The 23,261-nt window shown below is 35.4% G+C and overlaps 1 protein-coding gene across 1 annotated transcript in view; it reads right to left on the bottom strand.

Moving 5' to 3' along the window:
- Positions 1–23,261, bottom strand: part of LOC135841105 (max dimerization protein 3-like) — an 835,585-nt gene that overhangs the window by 10,786 nt on the left and 801,538 nt on the right. Inside the window, exon 6 of the mRNA XM_065357911.1 lies at positions 6,394–6,589. Coding sequence (XP_065213983.1) covers positions 6,396–6,589 — 194 coding nt within the window. The 3' untranslated portion in view covers positions 6,394–6,395. The remainder of the gene's footprint in view (positions 1–6,393; positions 6,590–23,261) is intronic.

The following is a 23,261-nucleotide window of genomic DNA, read 5'->3' as shown; positions in this document are numbered from 1 at the left end:
ATTTTATCATTGGCGCCTCAACGCAAATCTTTATTGCATGCAAAGTGAGCTTGATTTTCCTTACGGAAAAACGCGCCTAAAATACAGTTAGCTACTGTAATCTGTGTTTAAAGTTAATTAATTTGTGCTTCGCTTCCGCTTTCCGATAGCAAATACCTGTGTAGGTATTTGTATATAAGTTAACGAAATAGTATTGGTATTTATTTTATTTCTTTTCATAAACAATAATCAGTATTTACAATGCATGTTGTAACCTATACATCGAATAAAAGTACAAACTTATTTCTAATTCGCACATTTTTTTCTTCCTAAACGTTGCACTTATTTTTACTGATGTTTACGATGGTAATTAAAGACCGGCTCGGAGGTGTTAATGACCCATATACCTGAAACATAAAAATAGAAACAATGATGTTAGAATACAATAACAACTATAGTTACGAGCTTTATTTTATTCCAAATTGATTTTTTTTTTTTTTTTTCTCTTATTTTGGTTCTTATTTACAATAGTTATATCGAAGCAATAATATTATTGGTAACCGGTTCTCACCTGCTTTGGACATATTGACTTGGACATCAAACTCGCAGCTACGTACGTAGCTCTTCTTTTCTTCATCGTTCAGAGCTGCTGTGGCTGATCTTGATTTGATCCATATTCTCACCTTTTCCGGACGGGTATCTGAAACAAAAAAGGATCTTATTATTGCTAACTGGCAACTTTTTCGATGTTGTGTATCCTAGGCTAGAGCTAGGTAGTTACGTGTATTTGTTGAGTACATTGTATTTCGAGTGATCGATCTCTGGTGGCTCAGTGGGTCACGTACGCGCCTGCTTCAACACTTAGGGTGCGCTGTGGTTCCAAATTTGAGAATTTTCTTCTTTCTTCTCTGCTCACCAATTTCTCATCCGAGAAACTCATGGGGGGCAGCAGGGTCCGTACGGACAGTGTTATCATTAAGTCATGTCTATGTCTCACACCGTGATTTCCTCTGCTGGGAACTTAGCTCGCTGAGTCATAGCTGAGTAAACCTCGGAGGGCATATGTTAGACGGATATGCCTTAATGGTAACACGTATGTGTATAAACAGGTAATTTAACCCTTCCAGCACCGTTCGGTGATGTGGTTGGTAACAATGAGTGGTCAAGGTGTCAAATGAGCCTTCCAGCTTCCTTGGCAACTGGACCAACTCGTAGTTCGTTTTCGAGAAGCAAGCGAGTTGCCAAGATAATATGTCCTTAATTCTTTAGAGCTCCGGCCCTAGGTTTAAAGTGTTCTTGTATATTTTATAATTTAGTAATAATTCAGTAGTGTTAACGTAATTTTCCCCCTCTGATAAATATTGTATTGTTTTCCCTATTTCTCCGAGTCGGTTTAAGTATATTGTGTCATTTTTGACCATAATACATTCGTTTACACGAACTTTGCGTATGATATTGTATTGTGTTCGGTAGTGTACTAAAAGCCCTAGCCGAGGTAAGTAATTAGCTTTATTACGATTACACCAGTGCATTCTCCGTATCCGATTACCTGCTTATTCGAGTAGGTAATTAGTCAGTAGGTTTCGAATATACGAACGTATATTTAGTAGGTACCTACGACACAATATTATTTTATCACTATACTTGAAAAAAATGGGATTTTTTTTAGGCTGGGCTGTTTCGATCTTTTCAAATTTCAATCTGCTTTTCATTGTGTTCAATATCCCACGAAGATTTACTTCAAGTTCATTCGTTCTCGAAATAAGAGCTTTCAAAATGTTGATAATATTTCGAAAAATCTCAAATCTCTTCTTCTCCCCCCTCTGCAATCTAATGCTGGGTTCAATCGAAGTAAATATATATCATACTTATATTATTATTATTATTTTTTTTTTTGAAAAGTTGGGGCTATCTTACTAATCAAATCTACTCGTGTGATTAAGCAGTTTCACGAATAAACACTGGACAAATAGAAAAGGCAAGACCATTGTAATTGCTCGCGCAGAAAACGAAAAAAAAAAAAAATGAAATAAAATGAAAAGTCGAAAAAAACGACCGCTCTGTGTCGTCGAGTTATTAATTCTTCTTTATTAAAATTTGTTTATTGTGAGCTAAAAAAAAAATTCCCCCAATTCCGACTTTGCGCAGCTCCATCACGTTCTCACTGAGTTTCCAGACCCACCAAGGGCCAAGCCCTAAGATCCAGGCATCGTATATACGCGTTTAATCCAATTACATAATCGTTAAAAGCATAGGCTCTAAAAAATTTCTTCATGCTTTTGCTTAAAAGGTAATAAAAAAAGTTCTTATTACATGGCTGGAAAATTTTCACTTTCCGCTCACGTACTCCATCGTTTAATAATAAAAATAAAAAAAGGCTGGCTGGCGAGTCTATGGAAGAGGGAGCAGCAGCAGTCCGGTATAGTGAATACGAATAGGTACATGAAACATTTGAGTCTGCAAAATGTACTAGTTGATAAAGTAAAATTTTCCTAAATGTCTAGTTTTTAGAATCCCACTTCATCGTGTTGAATATTTTATTCGTTTTTGCTTTTGTCGTGTTGCGAAAAAATATGAAGAGAGAGGAAAGAGAATATAAAACATTACATTTTTCAATTAGGAATAAAATCACATCGTGAATTATCCGATATACAAAATAAATAATATGAAATTATCTCACTCGTGTGTGTATGTGAAATACATTCTATGAGACAAAGTTACTCGTACATTTGCGAAAAATTCCATATTGCAAGAGTTACAGAAGGGTGAACGTGGGAGAAATGGATTAAATAAGCATCGCGAGTAGATTCGCAAAAGCCGGACGAAAAAAATAATAAAAAATTTAACGCATTAAACGTAAATTATTGGACCTATATTTGGTCGTAGGTCTAAAGCCTCGACTTCGGTGCTGTGTACATATTTTGCAGGAATAATATAGCCCAAGAGAAAGTGAATTTGGAGGGTGTGGGGTAAGAGGGAAATGACCGAAGCGTAAAAACTAAAAACTATAAACACGAAAAACGAAATACGTGTAATATATTAACACTGCACCGTATTTATCATTTATGTAGGACTCGATTCGAGCTTTTAATAAATATCATCCCTCGAACATGGTACTGGTAGTAGGATCGTCAGAACGAGGAAGAGCGAAAATAATGGTCTGTATATTTCACAATAGAAAATAAGCAACGGTGGCGATGGCGACGAAGCAAAAATTACAACATCGGCGGCGGCGTCGATGGCATGAAAAGGAAAAAAAAGTGCGAAACGAAAATAAAAATCACCCCGTCAAATAATTACTGCCCCTCGCGTGTTCCACGGTTCACTAAATTATCGCAATTAGCAATAAAATCTTAACTTTACGTTGAAGCGAAAATAAAGTAGTGGAAAAACTTTTTATTCGCAATTTATTACAAAGGGATTTTATAATTCTTTTTTGAAGATTAAATTCCCTTAACTTATAATTACGGGCTAAAAATCTTTATTTAATGCAGTTGAGAGAAACTTTTGCCTCGTTTGGTGTAGTAGTTCTCTGTCTTTCCCTTATAATATCTATCTTTCTTATATTTTTTCCTTTCGTATTCTCGTTCTTCTTCCGAAAATGCCCGTTGTCGCCGTAGTCGCTTTTTCCATCCACCCCCCCCTCCCCTCCACTCTCCCTCGTTTCCTCTTTCTCGAAATATAAGAAAGATATTAAAAAATATTTGCGCTTCGAATGTCCTTTTATATTATTTAGTTTGCTAATAACGAAATTAATTATTTTTCTTTCGGGTCGTCTCCACCGTCTCTTGTACCCGTATCCCTTCATCGTTTTGCTCCGAGATTCGTCTTTTTGTGCCATTTTCTTTTAACTTTTCGCTCGCTCGACCGAACCGCGGATCGCGGATTGCTTCTTGTAGAATATTTCATCAGTGTGGTGTAGTTTCCACTGGCAGCTTGGGGCTAGAAAATTCAGCGAGAAATTTAACAACCCTTAAAAAGGCAATGACCGATGCTATTTTTGTATATTTAATGAAGTAAGTTTTAAAGATGAAGCGAAAGGAGGCGAGGAAGGGGTGCCAATTGAATAAAGTTTTTATTCCGTAGTTATTTCATTATGCTGTGAACGAGCGTTCTCTCTTGCACTTGCTCTCCTCGACTGTTTGGAATATGTTTTTGATAATTTGATTTAGAAATTTCGTCGTCGTCGTTGATTTCGTATTTTTAGAAATAGTTTTTTAAAAATTTGGTTGTTTTTTCGTCATGATAGAGCGATTTGATTGTTCTACAGGCGATGAAAGTTCGCATTAGTTGAGTTTCCTTGTTGAAAAAAAAAGTGCTTGCGCAAATTATTTGCGTTAAAATAGAAAACTTCGAAGTTGAGATGTGGTAGATGTACAAGTTACGAGTGGCTGAATTGATTCTTTTGTGAATCGTTCTCGAACGAAATGAATCGTTAGTAATTTTTAGTATGTATAAACAGAATTATCCAAAAACACCTATTTTTGAAGCGGTCGTCTTAATTTCCAAATCTTTTTTCTGAGTGGGAGAAGGAAGAAATGAAAAGCTACTCAGTGCGCAAATGCCAAAATGAGTGAAAAATTTTAATCAAGTGTCCTGAAATTTTCGATTTCTTGATATTTTGACAACCTTTAAAGACCTTAGAGGGGAAAAGGATTTCAAGTGTCTCTATTCACACGAAAGAAATACGTCTCAATCAGAGTAGGGTGGCTCTTATTTATAATTGTAAAATTTTTTTGGCCATTTTTATGCTGTCCCATCCCATTTTTGGGTTTTCATAATGGAAAAAAAATTGCTGAAAATTTTAGCCCTCCAACAAAAATTAAATTACACAGGGAGAGTTGAAAGAACTCAAAAGAGTAAAAAAATTATTCAAAAAACTTTCATATTAAAAAAAAAAAAATTATCTCATTTTTACAAACAAAATCTCCTTTGATTCCACAAGCAATTTTATTCTCTAATAATAAGGGCCCTTAAATTGAGAGGAAAAAAAAGTAGAATATACCTAGGTACCTAAGTACGATGTACATACAAAATTGGTAAACATTTTCTGAAATTTTCCTACTTCTGAATCGAAATTCTCCCAAACATCCCTTTTTTGAAAAGAAAAAAACCCTTCCTCAATCCGCCAAATAATGTTGGTTCCCTTGTAAAGAAGCTCCCAAAGTTGAAAAACAAAGATAAATGTATTAATAAGAAAGATGAAGTCTGTAAATTTAAAAAAATACTTTCCATTTTGGTCAAAATTCTCCAAATACGAGTATGTAAATCTTTTTTCAAGAAAACACCTCATTCAGCACCCCTCCCCCACCCTATACGAGTTCCCACTCAAAAATTATTTTTTCAAACATGAAATACCTACAGAAGAACGAGCAGACATTGTCTTGTTTGGTTCGTTTTGTAGTATTTAACTGGATGAATTTTTCATTCCTGGCGCAGAACCCGCTCACCTCTCCAGTTAAATTTTCCAAACATTTTCGTGTAATGAAGGCCCCCAAAGTTGTAGAAAAAATTAAATCAAAATTCGTTGGTAATAATTTTTCAAAAATATTTCATTTCTGTTTCAGAATTTTCAAAAATAACCCCCCCCCCTCTTTGAAAAAAAATCTCCCTTGGTGTTGGAGGGAGTTGAAAGTATTAACTTCAAGGATTAGAACGAAAAAAACGTAAAAAGTCCAAATTTTATTGATTCTTCTTATTTTGAATAGGGGGGGGGGGGCAGTTCCCATTTTTCAACATGTAAGGAGAGGGGAGGGTCAAAACGCCTGAATAGTGATTTTTCATGAAACTGTACCAAATCCAAGGATTATGATGTGAAGACTAAACATTTTGTTTTTTTAATTTTAATTTTTTCCAAAGGGGGGGGGGAGTTTTTAGAGAATTTTTTTCATACGCCTTAAGTAAAAATTTGAAGGATCGAATTTCATGACGTGATTTTCTCATTCAAAGTAACAACTTAATGGTACAAAGGCAAGCCGAAAAAATCGAGTAACAACATTTTTTCGCGGGTGTGATAATGTATAAACACCCCCCCCCCCCCCTCAAAGGACATGGTTTAATTTTTGGTATTTTTAAAAATTGAAATTTGCTTCATAAAAATATTAAAATTGTCATGTACTCTTGTTTTCACTCTCTTTTCAACCTCTAGAATGAAGCATTTAGCAGTAAGTCGGAAATAGGCTTCCAACAAAACTCTAGCTGCATAAATTAATTTTTTGTCATAAACATACACACCAAAAAGTTTCAACCAGTTTGAATAAACTCAATTTTAAATTCACCCTGCAGTTCAAATTTCAATTAATCATTCGATCAGTAGAGCAATAAGTTCAAGTCACACATGCCAGTCATAAAAAGAGTAGATCCATTTTTGACATCCAACTCAGTTAATAACTTATGTATTTTCCGAATACTTACCATTAAATATCCATCTCGGATAAAGTGATCTGCATCGACGACACCGAAACTCGAGTATTTGGTCTTACTCTTGGTCTCGGCCGAAGAATATAATTATCTCCCCAATCGAACGTACTATTATCCCCTTCGGTACTGAACGCATCCTCCGAATCCTCACTACTATGAGTAAAGTATCCTCCAATATTGTCGATTTCATCTGTAAACACAACAAAAAAACAAAAAAAAAACTCCAATTAATAAAGCTTCATTAACAATACAGCAACAACACCAACAAAACAAAAAAAAGGTCACAGGAATAAATTATTTCGATATTCGAACGAAAGTGCACAGCAAGGTAAATTTTCCCACATATACTTATTCTCTCCTCGTTGAAATTCAGTAAAAAAAAATACTTCACCATGCTAGATATGATACTGGTTCATCCTCGTAGTTCAGCAGTAGCACGAAAAAAAAATCCAATAAAGAGAGCACAACAGTGTTGGCGAAATTCCAAACGTGTAAGAATCTTCTCGTTTATCCCTAATTCCTCCTCCCCCTCCCCTTCCTCTTACCAACCACTCATAACACGTAATACACGCATATCAACGAGACCCTGTACAGTTGAGGGGTAAGTAGAGGAGCGTACGATAAAAGCGTAGAAATCGTGAAATATAGATGTTAAATAAATTGCATATCTAATCGCCTAAAATAACATCAACTCGTATTCACGGCAAACCACTTATGCAATTTATTTAACACGCGAATTTCGTTTCTACTCCGCGTCCAAGTTGTGTTTTTTTCCACCGGTATTTTTTTACCATATTATGTATTTTTTTCTGTCTTTTATAGTTTTATCAAATGATTGATTTTTTCAATTTGGGTCATAAAGGGTAGCGATCCGAGGGTGCGGAGAGTGGGTAATTTATAATGGTAGGTATGAATTATTTATGCATACGAAGACATATTTACGATGGCGAATATAATATTACATCATTAAATAATGTACTTTTTTATGTAGGCAGGTAAAGGTACGTAGTTGTTTTTTTGAGCCCATTTAGAGAAAGGTTGGAAGTTTTTATAATACGCAAATAACAGAAATAATGGACGATGAAAACCAAGGGAGGGGAATGGGATAGTGAAATGTGTTTTGGAACTCGATTTTTTTTTTGCTAAGTATAAAATTATGCCAAATGCTAATTTATTACGGAAGATTGAAAATAATGGGGAAGGGGAGGGGAAAATGAGAGATGATTTTTGATGTTGGAGATGTATGAATAATTACACCGAAACTTCAAATATTTTGACCAAAAAGTTAAAAGAAAAAAGAACCCAAAATTTCACAAAATCATTTAAAGGGCCATCAAAATACGTTATCTAGTTCATTTTAGAAATTGTTCGACAAAATGACTTTTTTTTCGTGTCAAAACGAACCAAAAATGAAGCTTTGTTCTGCGATTCCGTTCAATTTTTTTTAATCAGTTCTCTTTACTGGCTAAACTTGAAGCAGAAATAGCAAAATAAACAAAAAAGTTTTTTAAATCCTCTTTTCAACACATTTATTTCCACCCTGGGTACAGAAGGGTTCCTTTGAACGTTTTTTTGAAGGCGCTGAGTTCGTATTTTGACTCATTTTTTCGATCTCACTATTCTAAATTTCCCTTCTCCAGCTCTCGTGTTTCCAAAAATGGTCAAAATATGTATTAGAGAAATGCAAAATCATAAGTGACGTGTCATTTGTCAAGTTTTTGAGGAGGATGCTAAGATGGAAAATTGGCTCATTTTTTTGATCAGGCTGCTCTGGACCTCTCTCACGTACCCCTAATGTTTGGAACCAGGTACAGCTAAATTGGAAGACCATATAAAAATATATCACAAGCCACAATTTCAGACGTTAAAGTGCATTTTTAGATTTTTGGTGAATTTTTGAAAATCAAATTTAGATCGAAAATTTGAAAAAAAATTAACATTTTACCCCATTTATTTTTTTAGACCCCCCCCCCCGAATCAATCGGAAACGGTTTGGAACTGCTTGGAACTATTCTGGAGCTTCCAGAAACTTTTTGAAAGTTCGAAATTTCACCCAATGAAGCTGAAAAGCTAAAATTAACTTTTATTGAAGGTTATTTTCAAATCGTTTTGAAGCTTCTAGGTGTAGGTATTTTGGAAATTTTGGATTTTCAAAAAGTGCCATAATTATTGGTGCTTATTAGCGATCTATTGGATTAAATAAACGCCATTTTTTTCAACATCGATTTTGGCAGTTCGGAACCGAATATTTCTCTGCGATTTCACGTTTATGGAAGATCGAAAAAAAAATTATTGTACTGACGGTGTTTGACGAGGAACGGTGAAATTCAATTCATATCCATGTTTGATATAAATGCACTAAATTGACTGGAAATGGTTTTAAGCTGTTTTCGAGCCTCCATAATTTTTTTCAAAATTCCATTTTTTACCGAAAATGCCACAAAATATATCGAAAAAAGCCTCAAACACGGAATTTTTCATTTTATAAAAGAGATATAAATCGGTCCGAGCGAAACGAGAGCAAAAGCTTTTGAAAATTCGTATTTTGATTGGTGAAAAAATAATGTTTTTCATACGAGGACTTGATTTTTTTTTTGGCTTCAAAATATTAGAATTCGAATGGTTTTTAAAAAGGGATTTCAGTTTTGAAAAATTATCAAAAAAAGCCCAAACCAAGTGAGGGCAAAAGTTCCCAAAATTTCGTGTTTTGAAAAGTAAAAAAAAAAATATCTATTTTTTGTGAGAAGTTTATTCATTTTTTGAGTTTGAATAAGGGTAAGGGGCACCAATTATGGGCCAGTCCGCAATATGGACCAGCGCCCGTTCTCGTTGGTAATTAGCGCAATCTGTCAGGAAAAAATGTATTCTGATGTATTTTTCATCAAAAAAACGAATGAGACAAAAATTACAACTGTAAAGTCAAAACTCGCTGAGAAATTTACAAAAAACTGTTTGGAGACACTGAAAAATTTTTTTAGTGTGTTTTTCAACTTTTATTAAAATATATAGGTGGTGTAATTTTCTAAATGTCATTGATGTTTATAATATCAAAAAAGGATGTAATTTCTGCTGGAGTGATCAGTTTTTGCTAAAAATGAGGGTATGTACAGAAATTTTCGGTGCAAATTTTTTTTTAATGGGGTGCGCTAATATGGACCACCTGTGATATTGAATTTTTTACTCATTTTTTACAGCCGCTGAAAAGGGGAATGCTTGAAATACTTTTTTTTTGTTCATTTCTACTAATAAATATGATGTTTTGAAACGTAAAAATATGTTTATTTTGAAATTATTCTTTAGGTGGTCCATATTAGGCGTCCAAAATTTTGATCGTCATTTAACCATTTGAAAAAAAATATTCAAAATAAACCTGAACTGCTTAGAATAAGTTTTTTTGTTCATTTTACAAATAAATATGACCTTTTGAAAAATGTGAAAGTATGTTTATTTTGAAATTTTATGGGTGGTCCATATTAGGCGTCCAAAATTTCGAACTGTCATTTTGACACTCATCACTCAACAATAAAAAAAAAACATACTTAAAGTTGACCTTCACCCCTGAAGTTTTGTAGTGTTAGTGGAAGGATGGAACTTCATTTTAAGCCTTTGTGGAGGTTTCTACCTCCTATAGTTTTCAAGTGGCAATCCTCCAAAAAAAAGTGGTCCATATTTGGTGCCTCTACCCTTAATAGATTTTTAGAACGTTTTATTTTGGAAAAACAATATGATTTGGGAAGAGGGGGAGGAGGAGGGGATTATCATTTTTGATCCTTTGATTTTCAATTTGTCAAAAATCGAAAAATGATGTGGGCTGGTTTAGTTTTTTTTTATGGACTTTGGATTTAGCGTCATTTGGTGCAAAAATTTCTCAATCAATTGAAATACATATGTATATGTAGGTACTCGTATTTCTTATCAGAAGGTTTTGGCTATTTGCAATGGCTAGTTCTTCTTCAAAATACAGACGTAAAGGCAACGGAGTTTTCCCCTCCGTCCCTCTTTCCTCGCTTAGCCCACTGTGTAAGTGGATAATTCATGCAATTTAACATGATTAGTAATTATGCTTATTAATTTATTATGGAACATCGAATATTTGTCCGATCTTACTGGTCATCGGAGGTATTTCTCAAATAATAAGGACTTTGTGTAATCCATTTCTGTCGACGCTCTTAGCCTGAGTAGAACCCGCAAAAGATACAGAAGATAAGTACAGTGTCAGTAAGTAGTGAAATATGCTTATTTAGGTAGTTTAATTGATGCACTTTTTCCCTATGAATGTCGTCGTTGTTTCCTTATAAGCGGTAGGCCTATTGGCCTGTCTGCTGCGGTGTGGAACCTGTTGAGGATGAGCCTGAGGTATCCGTGAGTTTCCTCCTTGGTCTCCCTCTGCTTCGCTTCCCCGTTGGTGTATATTGGAGGACCTGTTTTGGTGATCTTGTTTCCTCCATCCTTTTGACATGATTTCTCCAATCTTTCCTATACTGTTTTATCTTCTTCATGACTGGCTTCACTCCGAGATCTGCTGTTATTTTCTCGGATGGGACTCTGTCTCTGAGAGTCACCCCTGCCGTTCTCCTCATGAACTTCATCTCTGCTGCCATTATTCTTCTTTTATCAGATTTCTTCAGTGCCCATACCTCGCTTCCATACGTCATCATTGGTATTGCTAGGGTATTGTACACCTTCAATCTTGTTTCTTTTTGCACCTTACTGCTTCTCAGGGTCCTATTTATCAGTCCTGTGACTCTCAGGAACTTTGCAATCTTTCCACCAACATCTACTTCTCCCTGGTATGATATCGTGTTTCCCAGGTATTTGAAATTGTTGACCTGTTCAATGATTTTTCCATTTATTACAATTTTGCTTCTTACTGGCTCCTTTCCTTTGAAGGCCATTGTTTTTGTTTTCTCTGAAGATATTCTCATATCATACTTTTCTGATGTCTTTGTTAAATTATACATTGATCTCTGTAGGTCATCTTCTGTTTCGGCTAGTACTGCTTGATCATCTGCGAATAATACTGTTGATATTTCTTGCCTTCTGTCTGTCTTGATTCCTTTTGGCTTCATTTTCTGCCATTCTTTTACCATGTGATCCATGTACATGTTGAATAAAACACAAGACAGTGGGCATCCCTGGCGAACTCCTCTGTTTATTTCTGCTTGTTCTGAGAGTTTATTTCCAATTTGTACTCTTATTCTAGTGTTCTTATATATGCTGTTTATCACCTTTCGCATTTTATATGTTATCTCTTCATCTTTTAGGACTTCAAACAGTTTTTTTCTATTAACCCTATCATATGCTTTTTCCAGGTCTATAAAGCACATGTGTGTTTCTAGGTTGTATTCGATCCGTTTTTCCATCAGTAGTTTTACTGTATAACTTGCATCAGTGCATGATCTTCCTTTTCTAAATCCGTTTTGACTTTCTGACAGCTTTTCTTCTGCATGCTCTGCCAGTCGTTTTGCCAGTATTTTCGCATATATCTTGTAGCAGGTGTTGAGTAGACTTATTCCTCGGTAGTTTTTCAGGTTTGACATATCACCTTTCTTGAACAGTGGTATTACAATTGCTGTTTTGAAATCTTCAGGTACCCTTTCTTCTTGGTACATCCTATTTAGGAATTCCAGAAGTCTTCTTTTAAATTCGCCACTTGCATATTTGTACAATTCTGTTGGTATGCCATCTTCTCCTGGAGCTTTTGCATTTTTTGCTGTTCTCAAAGCTTCTTGAAGCTCTTTAATTGAAATTCTGTCTTCTGTTTCTCCAATTTCATCTTCTATCTTTGTATCTTGTGCATTTTCATCACTCCAGAATTCTTCAAAATATTCCTTTGCATCATTGATTTTAATCTTTGGCAAACCCACGCTTTCGTTAAAATTTGTGTCAATTCTTCTTATGATCTTGTACACCTTTGGCCGTAACTTGTATGTGTCATGCTCCAGGAATGTGATGAAATTTTCCCAGCTCTCTCTCTGTAATTTCCTGGACTTTCTCTTGACTTTTGCCGACTGTTTTCGATATTCTTCACCATCAACCTCGCTTTTTGTGCTCATGAATTTTCTGAATGCCTGTCTTCCTATGAATGTCGATCATCATATTTACACCTATAGCTTAAGACTTACTTAGATGAAAGGCAAAACCTAACCTTGTTTTATTAATTTTACTTTACTTCATCGCTAATTAATAATACTTGAGCTAATATAGTTACGGCACTTAAAATTATTATTAAGATTTTTCTATTCACTAACGCGAGTCGTAAGATGCGAGCAAAGGCTTGTGTCCATTATAAAATAATTCTACCATTACAGTAAAAGCTCGTTATAACACTTCTCAAGGGATCCAAAAAAAGAGCGTTATAAGCCGAAGCGTGCTTTAAGTGAAAGTTTTTGTGTGAATGGGGCTGTCTAGGGACCAAAAGAAATCAGCGTTATAACGAAATTAACGTTATAACTGGAAGCGTTATAACGAGCTTTTACTGTGTTTTATATTGATTTATCCTTATGTGTATTTTCAAATTATTCTTAAATCGTAATAAATCAGTAGGTAGTACTAATATTTCGGCAATCTTGTGTATTTATTTGGTATTTTCGAATGATTCTGTGCATAGGGTGACTGGTTTTATTGTATTACTCTTCCAACTCCGAGCTATCCAGGACAAGGTAATTATTCCTTCCCAAAGGACTAATTATCGACTAAACCACCTTACAAAATAATTAAAATAATTTCTCCTTATCCCAATAATCCCAAGTCTCACGCTATCAATTTTATTCGAAAAAACTGATATCTATTTTCATGACAAATTTTTACCCACCCCCCCTCAAAAAAAACTGTTCCCGTTAGATTTACTAATTTTTGAAAAATTGAATAAGAAGGCAAAAACAAAAATAAATTGCACAAACTTGCATTCAAGTATCTGAATTTGAGAAAACAACAGGACGAAAAAGATTCTCGAGAGGAAGAGATGAAATTTTGTGAACCCCATTCGGTTCATTCGCCAGGGGTCCCAACCCAACCGAACAAGTCCACGTCTGGTTGGCATTCTATTTCAATAATTGTACAAAAAATATCACTGAATTTTTCCAAATCAAATTCCAAAAATAAATTCGAAAAACATCCAGAAACCTTTATGAACGATTCACCATATGTAGTTAGGTTAGATTTGATCACATACTTCGAAGAGCAAAGACGCTAATCTTTGAAAATATTTTACCATCGACGTGTGCTATATTATGAATAAAAACAGAAACACACGTATACGTATCAGCTGGGGATGCCTTTTTTCTCCAAATCTTGACACGCTTCACATAAAACATTATCCTTTTCCGACGATGCGACAAAAACTACCTTCTACTTGCCCCCTCAGTTCACCATTCGCCACCTACCACAGCCTACGTGTTCGTGTTTCGCGCCAGCCTTATAGTATAGCGAGAGAGAGATATGTACGACTACACGAAAACAAAACGAACGCTCTCGAATTTTTTTTTTTGGCTTCGAACAAATGCTCGCGAAATACATTTATCATACTTTTAACGAATACGTTAAAAACGTTGTGTGTATACGTGGCGGCGGTGGCGGCAGCAACGACGGCCCAAGTGAAAAAGCACCAAAAACCCCCGTATATCGTCATAAATAAACGCGAAAACAACAAAGGAAACTGCAAAGGAAACTTCCGACGTTATATAAATCATAAAGAGACGAGGCTCGTTTCGCTGCCGCCATCGCCACTGCCGCCTTCACCAACGTACTATCTACGCCAATACGCTATACTAGTACACTTTTTTCATTTTTGAAGAAAAAAAAAAGATAGAAAGAAAAAGAGTACTTTGGGTACCACCAGCATCGCCATCGTCACCGCCGAAATTATACGATAATTTAGCCAACAAAATATGTGCATTATTTATAAACGCGAAAAAGACAGAGAACGTAGAGAGATGGAAAGACGATTCAACATCGTCGTCGTCGTCGTCTTCGTCTTCTTGATCGCATTCGTCGTCGTCGTCGTATTCTTCGAGAAAAATAACCCTCTCGAATACCCCCCCCCCCGTCTGTTTACCCTTTATCAGGGAACTTGGTACCTCTAGCATATAACCGTCTCCGAGAGACACCTTGGCCCATGCTACGCATTCATTTGCCGCGACACTATATCTTGTATAGTGGACATCGTCGTACCACCCCACTCCCCTACCACGGTTGGAGAAAAGTCTGGTGTATGTATCGCTCTCAACTACTACTCACCCCGTATACTCTGGTATAGACCGACTGTATAGTACAAAAGATCGGCTAATAGGAAATGCCTGTCAACACCAGTATACCACCGAATGTAATTTATCGTCGAGCTTTCTCATTCACCGCTGCTTCTTCTCTTCTAACGTAAGATCCGATAGCCAATTCTTATGCCCGCCGAACAAATGGTGCCCGGTGTTTTTCGTTCGCCCTCTGTGCCTCTTACCTATCGGGTTCCTTTTACGAAGCCGGCCATCGAGCTGCGTCTTCTGGTGCTCGGACGTGTGCTCGATCCTATTTATATTAATACACTCGCCAGGGCCATGGCCAGATAAGAGGGGTGAAAAGTATCCAAGATACTGAGAAACATATACGTGGAATTATACGCTACATTTTTTCTCTTGCGAATCGAGTCGATGTTTCAATTTGCATATGAATTTATTGTACAGGGTGTTTAGAAAATATAACGCGATTTCAATACAATGAGAAGTGATTGAGATTTAGTATGTACTTGGAACGTTGAGAATCTTTCAGATAAGTTGAATTATTTTGAAAAATTAAGTATGGGGCATTCCATGTCAAATTAGTCTGGTTTTAAGTTACGGTCTTCTGATTTTACTCAACACTCAAAATAGGTAACTCACATTAGAAAAGGGCAGGGTTGGTTCTCTACGCGTAGACTATCTTTGTCTACATAGTCTACGTTTGTCGCGTAATCTATGTAAACTTCATGTAAAGTAGACTTCCTGTAGACTATGTGTAATGTATGTCAACTTTGAAGTTGTGTGTTCCCAAATAATCTCCCTTCTTGCTAAAAATTGTCATTTTTTTGCAAAAATTACCGTCACTTTTCAGCTGAAAAATTGAAGGAAAAAAAACCTGTATTTTCAACAAAGATTGCGAAAAAGTTCAATTTTCTTACCAATAATTGACAATATCTACTTACTTCTGCAAAAATTATCAGTTCTGCTTTTTTCAAGGTTTTTCGCTTTCAAAAGTTGTCAAAAATAAATTAGGTACCTACTTTAAAAATTGATGAAAATTCTTGTTTTTTGAGCCAAATTGCTAAAAAGTTTCATTTTTTTACCCAAGAAATGCAAAAAATCTCGTTTTTTAATTCTGCTAAAAATTGTCAAAAATTGAAAAGTATTGCTGTTTGCCAAGGAGGTATGTTTTTTACGCGGATTCTCAAAAATCTAGTTTTTGGACATTTTTTGAATCTTGTTTTTGAACACTTATTGGATTTTAACTATCAATTTTCAAAATTTTCTGCCAAAATCCATGTAAAAAATGCCTTATTCTAAAACAAAAAACAGTTTTACTTTGTAGTGTACATAGTTACATAATCTACAATGTCTACATGTAAACTATCGTTGTCTACAGTAACGTTGTTTACACGTAGACAAAGCGTGTAAAGTAGACTATATAGTCTACTTGCCAACCCTGGAAAAGGGCCCCAAAACCTCCTCCCTCCCAGTTTTGCAGATCTCGTTCAATAAATGCGTGCTTTTTGGATTTGCTCAACTTTGAAATTAAGTACTTGACGAAATTTTTGGCAAATATTTTTGAAGCTGCTCTCAATTAAGTACTTGATATTTTTAGTTTTTTCCCAAAAATTTCCAACACAGGTAGTACGGTTTTTAAACGCCAAAAATCCATTTCGGAAGTAACGGGAGAGGAGGGGGAAATCAAAAAAATTCAAAATGTGTACGTTTCGTCGAATAAGGTAAAACACTCAAATGTGGCCAACTTGAAGTTTTTTCCCCCCAGATAAATGCAACACTTTGCAAGCCATACTAAGACGACACTTACTGGCATCAAAATCATCTCATTTGAAAGTAAAAAGAATATCACATTTTTTGAACACCTTATTTTTAAAAAATAAATCAAATTTTCGAGCGAAATTTCTTTTTGAAAATATCAATGTTTTGCTCAAAATGACTATATTATTAAAATTGTAAAAATCCAAAAATGGCCACTAGGGCAAAACGCTCTGACGTCACACAGTGTATAAATGGTTGCGAATCTTGATTCCCCTTACATTCTGTAGGGTTCAAGCTAGTGATTGTTCTGTCTACTTCACACTTTGATAAGTCCAGAACTTTCAAACCATCTCGAGGATCCCATTATTATATGGTTCTAAATTGTAGAGAATTTTGTCTTCTTTCCAATGGTACTACATTTTTTGAAAACCTCAAAGGTCTTCCTTGAGGAAATTGACTTAAGGAGCAGGAAAAGGTAGCAAAATTCAACTTATTGTTCTGTCAACTTTGCACTCTGAGGTGGCAGAACTTTTAAACCATCTCGAGGACCCCATTATTTTATGGTTCCAAATTGTAGAGAATTTTGTCCCCTTTCCAACGGTACTACATTTTTTGAAAACCTCAAAGGTCTTCCTTGAGGAAATTGACTTAAGGAGCAAAAAAAGGTGGCGAAATTTAACTTATTGTTATGTTAACTTTGCACTTTGAGGTGGCAGAACTTTTAAACCATCTCGACGACCCCATTATTTTATGGTTCCAAATTGTAGAGAATTTTATCCCCTTTCCAACGGTAGGTACTACATTTTTTTTGAAATCCTCAAAGGTCTTCCTTGAAGAAATTCACCTGACAAGCTGAAAAAGGTAGCCAATTTAACATTGTTCTGTCCACTTTCCACTTTGAGGTGACAAAACTATTAAACCATCTCGAGGATTCCATTATTTTATGGCTCAAAATTGTAGAGAATTTTTACCCCTTTCCAACAGTACTACATTTTTTGAAATCCGCAAAGGTCTTCCTTGAGAAAATTGACTTGACGAGCTGAAAAGTAGAAGTGAACAGCATTGTTTACAGCTAGACTTGTAAGGACCCTACCATTCACACGGCGCATGTATGCAATCTGAAATACGCGTTTTGCCCTCTTGAAAAATAAATAACAAAATTTTAACAAATTGACCCAGGAAGCTGAAAATTTACATATTACCTAATTACCTACCTCATTTTCAACCCACCAAATCGATTAGAAACGGTTTTGAACAGTTTTGAGCAGTTCTAGTTTTTTTTTTTGAATCACCCTTTATAAACTAATTTAATTTGAACGTTTTTTATGGCAATTTTTGAAAATCTGGAATTTTTGAAATAACGTTGAAGACGAAGGCTCTGAAACGCCGTGAAACCCTCTGCAATCGATTCAGCAGGTAAAAGTTAAGGTATGAAGTGAATTTTATCTTTCCTATCTACTTCATTGGATACAATTTAGTGGAAATTTCAACTTCAGAAAATCTGCTCGAAGTTCCAGAACTACTCAAAACGGTTCAAAATCGTTTCCAGTCAATTTTGTGGGTGGAAAATGAAGTAGATATCAAATTTCAGCTTTCTAGGTCAATTTTGTAAAATTTTGGGTTTTTCTCATTTTTGACTCGGAATTTGATTTTTCAAAAATTCATAGAAAATCAAAAAATGCACTTTTAAAATTGAGTATCTTCGTAATATGTACTTCAAATGTTTTGCAAAATATTTCATTATACGAGTATTATAGATGCAGTTTTTGAACACCGAAAATCCATTTCAGAAGTTATGGAGGAGAAAGGGGGGGGGGGTCAAAAAAAATTCAAAATTCATTGGCTGTATCGAATAGATAAGGCATCAAAATCCAAGTTATGTGACGCCCAAATTATTCCTTCAAAAAAGCAATAAAAACTCAAAAAGAGGGTTTCCAAAGTATTTGACAGAAAATCTTGAAAGTTTGAAAAAATCTCAAATAAGTACATATAAAAGAATATGCCTTCGTCTTTTTACAGCTAGAATTCATGAAACCAATCGCAGTTGGCCAAAAAAATCTCTAAACATGCTATCTCATGAGGGGGGAGAAGGAGGTGAGAGGAGGAGGAGGGGGGGAGGGGGACAAAATTGAATTTTTACAAAGTTACGTTCTCAATTTTTATAGGCAATTTGAAAATTACATTTTTCTTAATTTTTTCAACTAAATTTCTACTCTGCAGCTTGAAAGATTTAAACTAATTTACGAAACTTGCTACAGATGGCGTTAGATTCTCCAGTTGGCACAATAATAGGGATTTTCAAGATGAATTCACTTTTCACTTTTCTTCATTTTTTTTGTCTTTCTTCTAATCGAGTACTTCTTACCTATCTATGTCCTTTTTCCCCCTTTCTCAAGCATACACAAATAGAAAACTAAAAAATTAAAAATTAAGTTGGGGGGGGGGTTGAAAATAAACTGAAATCCTACCTACAAATAATGATGAGTTTTCGGAGTCTTTTTCAAACTGTTTACTTTTCATTTTCTTGAAAACTTGTAGATACATTCAAAAAAAAAAAAAAAAAAATCGAAACGTAAAAAAACTCACGAAGGACCGAACAAAAAATTACTTTAAAGCATCGTACTTTCATTAGGTAGTTTTTTTTGTTTTTTGTTTTTCTAATTGGGCGAACATTTCGGCAGAGAACAAAATTTTTCATCACTCGAACGAAAAAAAATCCAAGACTCCAGCAAGATGCAAGATGAAACAAAACACCAATCATTCTAAAAAAAAAAATGTCACCCTCGCACTTACCCAAACTACCCAGTACAGAAAATCACAGCTGAGAAATGAATGGATACCATCTTCTCACCCCACCCAAGTTGATACCCTTTTCAGAGAATTTCTCAGCTCCGGCCGAGGATCGAGGAGAAGTCGAAGGGAATGCAAATGAGACCGAAGTATAGCGAACTCAGCCCAAAAAGAACACGCGAAAGGCTCACTCTTTTTTTTTTCTGCCATCCGAACGAAAACGGTAGGGCAGGGTAGAGTAGCAGTAGAGAGACGATAGATAAATTACGTAGTCCGAAGGTTTAAATCTTTTCTCAACTAGAGCTTAGGGGGTGGTTCGCGGAGCAAAGAGGGTACCTATACTAGGAGTTTCGCAACGTTGAAATATTAATACTCGGTGTATCGTGTCCACCCATTAGATTACCGGTGCTCTAAAGCTTACGTTAGTCTCGTGACACGCTATTCGTTTCATTTGTTTAATGAACTCTCACTCCCTTCATTCTCGCGAGCTTTACACAGTGTTCGAATACTGAAGGCGGAGGAGGGTAGATGATTTAGATTTTTTCTAGCATATACTACCTACCTACCTACACTATAGGAGTAGTTGCGAGTTTTTCCTTCTCTTTTTTCGCCCCTCTCGCACACACCCTTTCGTCGGGTGTTGTCGTCGTTTATTTTTCTTCTTTATTTTTTCCTTTGCCTACAGCGAGCGATTTCACTCCGGCTGCTGCGAGTGTAATTTATTTCTTATACTTGTTGAGGTGGAGCGGAATTTCTCGCTTAGTCTTCTGCTGTGCAAAAGTGACTCGACTCGGTCGTTCCACGTCGACGATTTTTTAATCGGCTGATTCGTTAGAGAGGTTACAAATTAGTGTAAAAGCAAACGAACGCGGGAGATGCGAGACAGCGTGTTTAATTAGCGAGCTAATTTTCATCCTAAATTGTTAAAATATCGTCGGATGTAGTCGATTAGTATTCAGATGGGTTGAAATGATTCTTTCGTTGTTGAAGAATTGCTCAAATGCTGGAGAACGATTTGGTTAAGTTCGTTATTGTAAAACGCGTTTTTGGGTCTGAATTAACTGAGAAATTAATTTTCAATTTTTTTACACGATAATAACAGTGTCAGAGATATTTGGAATTCAAGAATGAGAAGGGGTGTCACTCTATACAAATATCAAAGTATTTTTGTATTTTTTCAAATTAAAAAAAAAAACAAAACAAGAAATTCCACAAAATAAAAATTCCCAAATTTTTTTGACCTTTTTTTCCTGCGAAGAAAATTATCCAAGTAATACTTAATTTTTTGCCCAAATTTCTTGCGAAAAAGTCTTTTTTTTGTTGCAAACTTCCAAAAAAGATTTCCCTTTTGCAAAACCTGCAAAAAATACCATTGTCAAGTGCTTTTTTTGTATAACTTGTAATAAATGCCTGCTATTTTCCAAAATTACAAAAAAATTATTCAATGCTCCAAAACTGCAAAAAGTCATCTGTTTTGTACCAAACTAGCAGCAATTTGTTCAATTCAAGAGCCAAGGGAGTGAGGGAGGGGCGAGGAGAAAAAAGAGTACCTACTTACCCGCATCTCTATTCCATCACTTGTCGACATGACATTTGTTGACACCAATGTCGATACATGACGAGTGAGAAGTTGATATCAAAATCGACTGTCGTCTCCCTTCATTTTTTGTCTTGACAAGGTCTCGACATTGGTGTCATTTTTTTGAGTGTAAAAGAGTCAAATTTTGATTGAAAATGTGTGAAATGTTCCCAAAACTATCTTTTTGATTCAAGTGAAGTTATTCTCAAAAATATTTCACCCTAAAAAATTTTTTTGAAAGAAAAAAAATTGCCCTGGGTAGGGATTGAACCCAGGTCGCTGCTGTCCTACTTGCTTCTGCCACTGTTGAGTGAAGATGCCTTAAAAGAATATTCAGTCCATCTTATTTTGGACTTAGAAAACTTTTCTTATTGTGTTGTAGACTCAGACATCGACAAATGAGTTGGCAACACTTTGAAATTTCTAAAAATATTTTATAGATCTTGTGATCAACATAAACTTCTTCATCAATATTAACCAGATGGTTGATGTCGATTACAAGATCTACAGAAGTATCTACTTGATGACGACATTTTGTAGATACTTTTGCAGACCCTCTAATTGATATCAAAATTCAACTCACTTTGCCAATGCCAAAGTTGATGTCGACTATAAGATCGACAAAAGCATCTACAAAATTTTGATCTTGTATAGTTACTTTTGTCGATCTTATAATTGTCATCAACTTTGGCATCGGCAAGATGACCTGAATTTTGATATCAATTAGAGGGTCTATAAAGGTATCTACATTATATCGAAATCTTGCACATGACTGCAGATACAAATGTAGACAGTAGGGTGAGTCAGGTTGCATTTTTTTTGAAATGTTGAAGTCTTACCCGCTTAAAATGTTCATTTTTGGTTCAAATGGAACCCCTTAAATTTTTGTTGAAAAATATTAATATTTAGTGGTGGCGCAAACGTGTTGAATGTTGAGAGATACGAGCGCGCGCAAGCACAATACTTTCCACGATGGCGCCGCGGGAAACGCAACGAAGCTTGACGGGGTTCATTCGGCGCAACTATAATGAGAGTGGCATCCCCACTACAACTCATCAAGTGATTCCAATCTTTCTTGGATTTTTAAATCAACCACAACAAAGTATTGATTATGATTTTTCGGCTTTAGAATTCATTTGAACCCAAATTGTGGAATTCAGAAATCAAAACATTCCATTTTCACTAATTAACAGCTTTAAAATGAATAATAGTTATAAAACATAAACTGAAAGTGCTGAATCTTATAAAACAGTCATCTTTCAATGTAAATTCATCCTATATCTACATTACACACATTTTTTCCTACAGTTTCTGAGTAAAATAGAATATTACAGCCTCAAATTCATACTTTTTTTTTTACTTTTCAAATTTTTTGTATTTTCACCTTAAGTCAGCTTTGTACTTGAAAAAATGGTATTGAATCTCCATTAATAACATCTTAAGAACACCACCAAGGACTAGACTTACTTATCATGCATCGTAGAGGGGGTAACGTTTTGTAAGACTGCTTCAATCCAGCGAGGGAACGCAACGCTACATTCCCCGGCGCGCAACCGTGGGAAGTTTTCGCTCGACGCGCTCCTAACTTCTCAACATTCAACTCATCTGCGCCACCAGTAAATATTATTTTTTTTTGCTGATATTTTATATGATGTCTTTTTAGACATAAATGAACGTTTTTAGAGGGTAAGACTTCGAAAAAGTGGAAAAAAAAATTTTCCCATGTAAAGCTGACTCACCCTAGTAGACAGCAATGACGGCTATCAGCATTTCCATCATAATTTTTGAAAATAGTGTCAATTTTTAATCAATTATCATAAACTTAGTTAGATTAACCCCTTTGTGGATAATGTTCTGACTTGTTTCAATCAACAATCATGTAAAATCATGTCAATACTTTTGTCGAGGCCACTGACGATCTCATCAGTGCTATGCGGGTATTCTATCAAAAATGGAATTAATATTTTCTTTGTAAAAAAAATAATTTAGAATTAGAAGAAATGAAAACAGAAACAATTTTTCATAAAAAGTAAAAAATTGTAGTGGGAGGAATTTCGGCATTTTGTATCACTCATGTGAGTTTGTTCTGTATTCAGCTGCATCTCATTTTAGTTATGTAAGAGCGCATTCTGGCGGATTAATTACATAAAAACGCCATCTGGTGGATTAGTTCTCTCATGACCAACGTGTTGTGAAAGCTCCGAGCCACACTTCAGTCATCCATGGACTCACCATGCATAGCATGGGTTTTGGATCTGTTCACTGCCAAGATAGGTCTATGTATGGCTTCCTATCTGAGAAGAATAAACAAGTCGAGATATGGAGCCTTGTTGTAGTGAACATTGTCTTTACGTAACATGAACTATATTCTTATGCGATCAGTTGGGTAGTTATCAATTCAAGCAGACAAATACACAAAGTTTAAGGTGGCTTGGGTGTTACATATATTCATCCTTATCTAAAACCTTTAAGCAGAGTCATGGACAATGAATATGCCCTGTTTG

Source organism: Planococcus citri, chromosome 3 (genome assembly GCF_950023065.1).
Source record: "Planococcus citri chromosome 3, ihPlaCitr1.1, whole genome shotgun sequence".
Lineage (NCBI taxonomy): Eukaryota > Metazoa > Arthropoda > Insecta > Hemiptera > Pseudococcidae > Planococcus > Planococcus citri.
The sequence above is the reverse complement of the archived record's forward strand: the minus strand, read 5'-3'. Positions and strand labels throughout refer to the sequence as shown.